The sequence below is a fragment of the Miniopterus natalensis genome, chromosome 16 (assembly GCF_054644295.1).
Source record: "Miniopterus natalensis isolate mMinNat1 chromosome 16, mMinNat1.hap1, whole genome shotgun sequence".
Lineage (NCBI taxonomy): Eukaryota > Metazoa > Chordata > Mammalia > Chiroptera > Miniopteridae > Miniopterus > Miniopterus natalensis.
Genome location: NC_142096.1, coordinates 4,560,506 through 4,570,287, shown reverse-complemented (window position 1 = coordinate 4,570,287; position 9,782 = coordinate 4,560,506). Strand labels below are relative to the sequence as shown.

The window sequence follows — 9,782 nt, the reverse complement described above, 5'->3', positions numbered from 1 at the left end:
AAAGTCCCACTGGCTCGATGCAACCATTAGCGCAATGGAAAACGACACCAGCACCGTTCATTTCCTACTGACCCCTTGGGAAGTTTAGGACGGGGCACCTATGTGTCTTTCACACTCCGAAACACATGTATTTCTTTTTTCTTCCTACCATATAAAACACATACAGCCGTATTACCCTGAGGTCACTTGAAAAACACACTGATTGCTGACAAACAGTGGAATATATCAATAGGATGCAGAGAAATGAGCATTTTGCAGACAGATCTGTGACAAGCTTTCACGTGAATTGTTTTATTTAGAACAGGAGCCATCAGAGGTGGTGAGCTGTCGGGTAAACTTTCTAGCGCATGGATGATGGAGGTAACACTCACCAGCACCTCGCTTGGGAGTAGAGACAATGTCAGCAACACGCCACGGAAGGAAACAGGTAGGATGTAAAGGCACCTGGCTGTGGGGGGAGCGCGCGGCCCTCGAGCAGGCCCGTGGCTGTGCACCGCGGGTGAGTGTGGGCAGTGAGCCCGAACGGTACACAACAGGTCTGAGCTGAAGCCCGGGTCCTGCGGAGGCAGCTAACCCTTCCTCAGGCTGGTTTACGCCTGCTGCGTGGTCTCAGGTTCTGAAAAGGGGATGACGTTTGCAAAACAGTAACAAAAAAGCTCCCCCTTCTCTTTTTCTAGGAGAGAGGGGAGCCCTCCCCAGTTCAACTTCAGCAGTGGCTTCGGAAGGTTTTTAAGCATCTTAACTTAAAAACGACTAACAACAAAATAAAACACAGAAAAGTGGCCTGAATGTAAACCGACTGGATGGAAAGGCGGACTCGTAAGAACACCTGGTGACCAGTCCACGAGCTGCACGGTCACCGCCCCGTCTGGATGGCGGTGTTTAACCTGTACCCACAATGCTCCCAAGCGCAGGCTGCTGCTGGCAGCGGTGAGAAAATCAGCTCCCTTCCCCTTGAGCACACTGGTCGCTACCGGTGACCGCAGGCCAGCGCTGGCTTTAAAGGGACCCCACACCGGCAGAGCACCCCAGGCGGTGGTCTGCCTGATGTGGCCGTGTCTGTGGGAAACAAGACTTACACCCTCAAACAATGACCCCCCCAAAGTCCCCTCTCCTCTTCCCGTGTGCACTGCACGTTGTCACCTCCTAGCAGGGAGGCCCAGTGATTCCGGCTCCCTCGGTTCTAGGCACTCTCGGGAACATCTCTGATTAACCGGGGTCTCTCATTTCTTTCCAACTCCGTTGGTGACTTTTGACTTGGAATGTCGATTTCTTCTCCTGGAAGAGTGGCTTTCATTGTTGCCAGGATGCTTGGGGGTGCCGTCTTCAGAACCTGGCCAAAGGAATCGGTACAGGCCATCACCCTCACGGTCAGCTGTGGGCTTCCCAGGCTCACTCAGGTTCCGGCTGTCCCTGCCCAGCCGCCCTGGGCCTGTGGGGCAAGGGCAGGCTTTTCTTCCACTGATACTTGTGCGCCACCTGGTGGCCGCATTAATAAATTAAGGTGAGGCCGGGAAACGCCAGAGCTGAGCTGTGCAGGGGGCCTGGTGCACAGGCTGTCCAGAGGAGCCTCCTCCGTCATTATTCCACGGGCCTAACTCTCTACAATAACAACGTGGTCCCAAATCTTTCCAAAGTGCTCCTTGGAGAGAGGCCAACGGGAGGTCCCCGACTGCACCACGGAAATCCCTCTTCCACTGGCTTTTCCTCCTGGCACCCAAGTCTTTCTAAACCCTTCCACTCAGGATAAAAGCCCAGAGGAAGAGCACGCCTGTCAGGATGCTTGGGAGATGCAGGCCTCGGAAAAGGGAGAGCTACGGGCACCTCTTCTTAAGCAAGTTTCTCGGGCAGATGCTGAGAGCAGTTTGCATGTTTCTTAGTAACAGGGGGCATGTGGTGGGTAAGCCTCAGACCCTTCAGGGCACACGTCTATCAACATTCAGAGGAGAAATGTTGACTCTGAATCTCCTTGCTGGGCCTTGGGAAGGGCGGGACCCAGTCAAGTTTTAGACAATGAATAAAAAAGAGATACCTTTTGTGCCTTTCCCGTGAGGCCAGGAAATATCTGGGCTGTAGGTGCCGTCTTCACACTCTGAATAGGTCTAGGAAGAGACGCAGGCTTAGTGAGGGACTCTGGAGCGCTCCTTGGGAGGGGGTGGCTGGCCAACAGTGACACGCTCTGCCCCCGCCCCTCCCGGCTCAGGTCACCGTCACCACCACCACCCCCACCACCACCGGACAGGACCCCTCCTGCTCATGTTTCTCAGCTGTGAAGCCAAGGCTGTCCCCCAGGCGATGCAGAATAACGTTGGGAGAAAGTAGTGTTTGTTCCTTGGACTCAAGGTACGAATAAAGGGCGAAAAATGTTATTTTCACTTTAAAAAATTACAGTTGACAAGACTATGTTTTAAGCCCAATACATCCATTCTCTCGTGGATCCTCGTGTCTGCTGGAGGCGGGCAGGGCAGGCCTCTTCCGACGAATCCCCAGGCTGGGGCGGAGGAAGCGGCCTGAGGAAGCGGGAGGGCGGGGACCAGAGCCAGCCTTCCAGAGAGTGGCCCAAGGCGGCTCCCACAACTTTTTTAAGCAAATACGTAATTTCAAACCTTACAAGAGGAGGGTAAATATACTGACAAGGCAGTCAGAAGCACGGACAGGCACGGGCAGGGACTGAACTCTGAGCTGAGTCTCCACGTGGGGAGGCCGAGACCAGAGCTCAGCACCGGCCCCGTGGCACTGCCCCCCGAACATGCTCCGGGCCGACGCCCCGAGCCCACGCGGCCGCTTGAAACACAGCCCCGGCCCCCCGCCTCACCTTGCCTCGGTGGCCACAGTGCTCCGCGTACCAGACCATGCCGTACAGGCACAGGAAGGTGGTGAAGGCCTGGAGGGAAACAAGCGCATTTTACGCACGTGGTTGCGAATTCCGTTCCTAGGACTCGGGGCCCCAGTGGGAACCCGCGCGGGCGGCGGGGTGCGTTTCTGCCGCCTCTCCTCGGAGGCCGGCTACACAGAGGCTGGCGTGGGCGAGATGAGCCCCAGGGCAGCATCCCTGAGGCTTTCGAGGAGAAGTTACGAGAACAGCTGCTACTTGTGGCTCCACTAGCAGGACGCAAACTGGGTGTGGGTGTGGGACACGTGGGAGGCCCTTTCTCAGTGACTGCAGGCTCTGCCCGAGGACACACGGGACTCTGAGTTTCTGGTTCCATGGCCCTTCCTCTCCGCTCCACCACTGGGGAGAGTCATGAGGAATCCGCTGGTCGCCTTCTGAGGGGAAGGGAATTTCTGAACAAAATGCTGTTTCACCCCCTGGTCCAAGCCTGGGGCATGTAGGACAAACAGCCACCGTGTGGGTGGAGGACGCAGCAGGACACAGCCACTCCTGCTTTTCAGTCCTAGTGGCCCCACCCAGCCCGGCTCTGGTAGCTTTTGTTTTTGTTGTTTAAGTGGACAGGAAAGTAAAGAGAAATTAAAAATGAGAAGGGAGTGGACCGAGGGGCAGGGAAAACCGATAGCCTCTACCCCACCCCCACCCACCCTGCGCCACACCCCAAGGGAAAGTAGCTTCTGCAAGAACCCGAAGTCTAAAAATGGCCAAAAAGCAGAAAGTCGGGAGAGAGCTCCCGGCTGCGGAGGCTGAGTGTAGCGGAGGACAGGGGCGGGCCCGCAGAGCGGGGCAGGTGCGTCTGGGCCCGGCCCTGGTGCCCCGGCCTCGCCCTCCCGACGCAGGCGGGCGACCAGGACACGGCTGCCCACCCGCGCCGAGCTTCTGCAGGCGCCGAGCTGAGGGACCCGCCTCGCTTCCTGCTGGCCTGTCGCCTCCGCCCAGCCGTGGGGGTGGGGGTGAAATCGCGGACCCTTCTCTTCCTAGGGAATAACTTCTATTCTAAGGATCATAACTTTGGATTTAAAAGGGTCACCACACAGATCATGAACTTCAACTCCCCTCATTCCACAGAAAAGGCAGGAAAATGGCCCTGTCGAGGACACACAGCTAGTATGTGGCAAAACCGGAGCCAGGACCCAGGCTACTGATATCACCGGGCACAGGCACAGGGATGGCTGTGGAGGTAAGTGCTGACCTTATGCCCACGCTCTCCCCATCCCTCTGCATCCATCCCCCACTCATCCAGCCCGAGCACGAACGCTTCGCGGGAACAGCCAATGCCCACAGCACCCGTGTGCGGGCCCCAGGCTGGAGTGAGGACCACAGTGCGGGGAAGGCACGCGGCTGCACGAGTGTCACCACCATCGCCCGTCTGCGGGGTCGGCAGCAGGTGCGGCCGTGACGAGCACCCAGGATGTGCTGTGCGAAGGAACAGCGCACACACGAGGGGCCATGCTGGTGAGGGAGAGACCGATGGAGGCCCAGAGTGGTTCCCGTCCTTACCAAGGTTACAGTCACACAGACACAAGTGCAAATCCCAAGTCACCAACACAGGAGGCGTAAGTTAGGGTAAGTAAGTAGAAGAGAGCAAGTCTCTAAAACTTAAGGAGAGACTGATGGGGTCCCTGAAGGTGGGGTGACCGGACAGGGTTTCTTGGACACGGCCTTGAGACCCTTCTGGTCACTGATCCCTGCGAGGGGAGGGGGCAGGAGGACTGTGCAAGGGAGGCTGGGAGCCTGCCCCGGTCCCAGGAGCCCCCTGGCACCAGGTGAGGGCAGATCACACTAGTTCACACACCTGAGGCGCACATGCCGGAGACAGGGACTGACAAGCCTGTTAAATTCTCCAGGCACCTCTGCACACTTTCCTAACCAGTCCTCGCATCTGGTCTCAGTGGCACAGAAAAATACATTTGAGCATGAACTCTGCAGTTTCCTTACGAAGGAAATCATGATTTCCTTTTGTTCAAGATAGGACAGGACAGAACAGGCTCAAGGTACCCCGGCTCAGTCAGAGCTTCTCACAAGTAACCCTGAAAACAGGTACCATGAAAGGCAATAAAAAACACTTTAAAGACACAAAGTTTAGTCTTGCCAAAAAAAAAAAAAAAAAACCACACCTGAATCTGATTAAGCCTCTAGATCAGCTTCCAATTTACAGAAAATACAGGACAAAAAAATCTGTTCAATTACAGTCCAGGATGAAATCAGTAAAACCCAGACTGTGGGAAAGTCGACGGGACAAAAGAACTGCAACAAATAAAATGCAAAGGTGAGAGCTAGAGACAGAAGGAAATTATAAATTAAAAGAGGCTTAAAAGGCAAGCCAACAATTGTAAAAGGTGGGTACAGATGCAAATGCATTTTAAAAATACAAAATTTAGGAAAATGTTAGTAATCTGAACATGGAATAGACATTTGACAGTGTTAAGGAATTATGATCATCAGATGTGATGATCGGGGGGTTGTATTAAACAAAAAAGGCAATCTTGCCTTCCTTTAGAGATCCACCCTAAAATACTACAGGTGGATCGGCTTCCAAATTCAGGGTGGACACAGTGAGTAGGAAATACAAGGAAACAAGACTGGCGACGAGCTGATAACTGTTGAAACTGTGTAATGGGCACATGAGGGGTCATCTACTCTCTCTACTTAACAAATATATTAGAAATTCTCAATAATTAGAAAGAAAGCTCCAATTAACTTTCTGGACCAAGTAAATAAAGAATCCTAAGCTTAAAAGTAAAATAAGACTTTTCTCCAAAATAATAAAACAACTAAATTAAGGACAGAGAACACGTAAGCTGGGTGAGATCTCACTTCACACTGAAGGCGAGGGCAGAGCCCGAGGACAGTGGAGCTGGAGCCCCCCCCACACTGCCCTTCAGAGGGGACGCTCCCCCGACCCAGACTCGGCCTCGGAAGCTGGCCGGTGGGGCAGAAGCTCCACGGTCTGATTTTCTTCAAAACCATCTCACATGGCCCGCAGACTACAGTCCGTCGTTTCGTACACGGATGGCTGTGTAGAGATACGTAAGTTATGGGCACTGTAACTGTCCTTGTCACTGTGTGGCAGGCCTGAAGTTCTTAGCGTGTGCAGATGAGCACCCGCCGTAATTAAAATAAACGCATGTGAGACACGCCCCTGAGGGCTTCCGACCAGACCGTGACGGTGACCGTCTCACAGGCCGCGGGGCTCTGTGTGTTTCTTCTTGAACTTCAGACGGGCGACCATTCTGAGGTCACTACAGATGGACTGTCCTGTCTATGAATTTCTAAGGTAAGAAAGTAACGACTTACCACGCAAAGGAGCCAAAGCACAACATACAGTATCTGTGTCTTAGAGAAGAGGTCTTGTCCAAATTTTATGCAAACAATAGCTTCCAGGAAGGCAATGACCCTAGACACACAAAGAACAAGAGGTGAAATACTAATTCCTATTATCAGAGCACACACACTACCAGAAATACGCATTATTCCATTAAAAAGGGCAATTGGTTCTAAGATTTCTGCCCCAAACAGGGGCAGCAGGTCCCCCGCAGAGCGACACCGTCCTACCGACTGCTCTTCCTTCAGAAACAGTACAGCTGACGGCTGGCAACGGGTTTGAGCTGCGGGGTCCACTCATCCCCAGGCTTTTTCAATAAATACTGTAAATGTATTCTCTCTTCCTTATGGTTTTCTTAACACCTTCTTTCTCCAGCTTTAGTGTAAGAATGCAGCATAAACACATATAACATACAAAATATGTGGTAATTGTCTGTTTACGTTATTGGAAAGCCTTCTGGTGGGTACTAGACTTATCGGGGGATCACTTCGTAAACTATATAAATGTCTAACCACCATGCTATACAGCTGACACTAATATAATATTGAATGTCAACTGTAATTTAAAAATAAAATAATTGTAAAAAATAAAAGCAAACCAACAAAAATACCTACTAAGCATTTGGAAAAATCAAACTTGAAACTTTTATTCTACCTTAATTTAAAGGGCACTGTAAGTTAATTATCTAATTCACTGTATTTTATACTTTATCTTCTGGGAATAAAAAGAACTACGGTTAAAAAAACCAAAACAAATGAAAGCCATATAAAAGCATCAGTGAGCCTCCCCAGGGTCGGGAAACCACAAGAGACGTTTAGGGGCTCAGCGTTCTGAAACCTCCACGCCAGGTACTCACCCGAACACCCAGCACTGGGTCCCCACGCGCTTGCACTGCGTGTCGGTGAGGTAAGCGTAGTACTGCCTGCAAGGACAGGGGTCACGAGCTCCTGTAAGACCAAGTCGCTCTGGAGTTCAAGTCCTGTGACAGTGAGTATGCCAACTGTCCTGCCCTGTTCCGCACACGCCGGCCGCCTCGTCTAGTTCTCGGGACAGCGGGCCTGGTGCCTGTCCAATGCTCCTGCGGGAGGTCAGGGGCCGGGCCGGCTGGAGGGAGGGGAGCTGGTTCTAAGAGCCAGGTCACTGGCAAAGGGGGTCTTGGTTCAGGGACAGGTTCCCAAAGCCTCGAGCCAAAGCAACCCCAGCGGGTGCTTCAGTCTCCCTCCAAGGAGGTGATTCCCAAGAGTCACCTGCACTGTCATTAACTGTCCCCTCAGGCTCTCCAGGACGAAGGTGGCTGACGGTAACCAGGCAGGAAATATATATTTTTTGGCTCTCAGAAACTGGACCGGTACCTCGCTGTCACTGAATGCCAATGATTTTGAATGTTACTGACAAAATGAAATAAAGGGGGTGGGAGGGGCAGTGACATGGAGCTGAAAGGCTCAGAGCCGCACCTGCCAACAGGACAACACAAATGCAACGCGAAGCTTTCCTGAAGCCACGTCAGGAAGGTAAAAAGGCACAGACGAAATTCACTTCCACAGTAAATGTTATTTAACTCAATATTCTGAAAACATTATAAAGCGTTTTATATTGTTTTTCACTAAGTCTCCAAAACCTGGTGTGTATTTTACATGACAGCACATTTCACTGTGGACTGGCCACGTTTCTGGCGCTCACGGCTACACGTGGCGAGCACTGAGTACAGGACGGCACTGCGCCCGTCCCTGCAGAAGCTTCATCGGAGCCAGGAGCTCCTCGCCTGTCCTGGGATCAGCCTCCTTTGAGGATCTGAGGAAAGGCACGTAAAACACGCACACAAAATTCTGCACTAAACTAACATCATTTATGACTTCAGCTCTACTATAACGACATTCATATTTTTCAATAATCTCATGAAAAAGAAAACCTCAGCATCACTGCTCCGCACTCATTTTTTTAAAAAGAGTATTATGGGGAAAGAAAACAGCAGGGAGGTGATGAAGGGGCTGGAGAGTAATGTGGTTTTCAATTCTCTTCTGTTACCCAGGTCTGAGAGCAAAGCATGTTCTTCATGTTATGAATGTGTAATTCTCTAGCGATATCTTCATGGACAATCTGCCCGTTTATGGGACGGGACTTCCCTTGCGCTACACGGAGAACAGGAAGCAGGGTGACAAGTCAAGCGACAGGGGCCCCCGCGGTTACCTCACTGTGGGAGCGGTGATGCCGCCAATGAAGAGGATCCTGCACCAGCTCAGCGGGTGGCCGGCTTGGAACACAAAGATGTGCTTCAGGAAGAAGGTGTTCAGCTCGGTCAGCTGAAAAGGAGGAGGCCCGTCACCCGGTGCTTCACACTGAGTCACAATCAAGTGTCCCCCTAGTGCACAGTCCACGGCTAAACACAACTGGTGTTCAAAGCATTTTCTAGGCTGCTATTCAAACCTGGGAACAGCCAGCCAATCGGGGGCACACTTAGAAAAGAGCAGGAATCATGAAAAACACGTGCCATGGCACACCTATGCCACCTTTTGCGGTCAGGCCAGGTCTCAACGCAGTCCGACTGCAGGACAGTAAAGCTCTCCTAACCAGCAGCAGCTACAGCTGTGTCACTGAGAGGCGACTGTGGCTCGTTCAGCACCTGCCTGGGGCCTGGCAGATCTGTGACCAAGGGCAGCTCTTAAAAGTGGGTGTGAAGGGCTGGTGGCAGCTCCACCTCGGGCAGTGGCACCTTCCCGAGGTCAGCGTCGGTGCAGCTCATCATGAGTCCTCAGCAGCACGAGACTTCCTCGGGGACGAGCTCAACGCCCAGGGCCTGGTCCTACATTCCCTCCAGATGAAGAGACCAGGAAAGGTCACTGCTTGAGAACACACGTGGACCCGCAGGTCCATTCCAGTGACATAAGACACGTGCATCCTCCCATCATGCTGACTTCAAGGATGCAGAATAAAAAACGGTCACTCATTAACACCCCGCAGGGGACGCTGCTCCCGCGGACTGCTCACACTCGGGACACGGTGAGCCCTGGGGGTGCCGCCTTTCCCGGAGCGCACTGCCCTCTCCTGGGCAAACCCAAGTTCCTCCTAGTGCTTCTAACAGAAGAAAACCTGAACCTTTCCCGACATCGCCCCGAAGAGGTAAAGCAAAGCTTAATCCAACCTATTTATATTCCAGTTGAGGCAAAAGCAGGTTTACAGTTGAGTACGTGAAATAGTGTATTCTCGCATCAATTATCGTATTCTTTCCCATATGAGCAGCTGCAAACCTACATCTGCCCCACCCTGCACAATTTCTGATGATTCTGAGAGACCCTCCCGGCGAAAGCTGGTTTCCCCCAGCTCGTCTCCCAAAGTTGCGAAACAATGAGCCTGGCGACGGCAGGGTCAATAAAGACGGCTGCCCCTGGAAAGAGGTGCCGGTCACCCTTTCCCAGGGCCCGTGGCTGTCTGAGTTACCTTGATGGTGGCAACCGCTGAGGCACAATTTTAAAAATCACACACTGCATTTGGAACATAAAAGAAAGGCTTGCATTTGTTCCTTTCATCCGGAAAATGATCTAACAAGCAATCCAATGCCTAACTCATTGG

The 9,782-nt window shown here is 52.3% G+C and overlaps 1 protein-coding gene across 1 annotated transcript in view; it reads right to left on the bottom strand.

Moving 5' to 3' along the window:
* Positions 1-266: 266 nt before the first annotated feature.
* PTDSS1 (phosphatidylserine synthase 1) overlaps positions 267-9,782 on the bottom strand; it is a 34,403-nt gene continuing 24,887 nt past the window's right edge. The window contains exons 8-13 of the mRNA XM_087825291.1: positions 8,403-8,515; positions 7,072-7,137; positions 6,188-6,287; positions 2,816-2,884; positions 2,033-2,102; positions 267-1,333 (exon numbers count right to left, since the gene is read on the bottom strand). Coding sequence (XP_087681417.1) covers positions 1,224-1,333; positions 2,033-2,102; positions 2,816-2,884; positions 6,188-6,287; positions 7,072-7,137; positions 8,403-8,515 — 528 coding nt within the window. The 3' untranslated portion in view covers positions 267-1,223. The remainder of the gene's footprint in view (positions 1,334-2,032; positions 2,103-2,815; positions 2,885-6,187; positions 6,288-7,071; positions 7,138-8,402; positions 8,516-9,782) is intronic.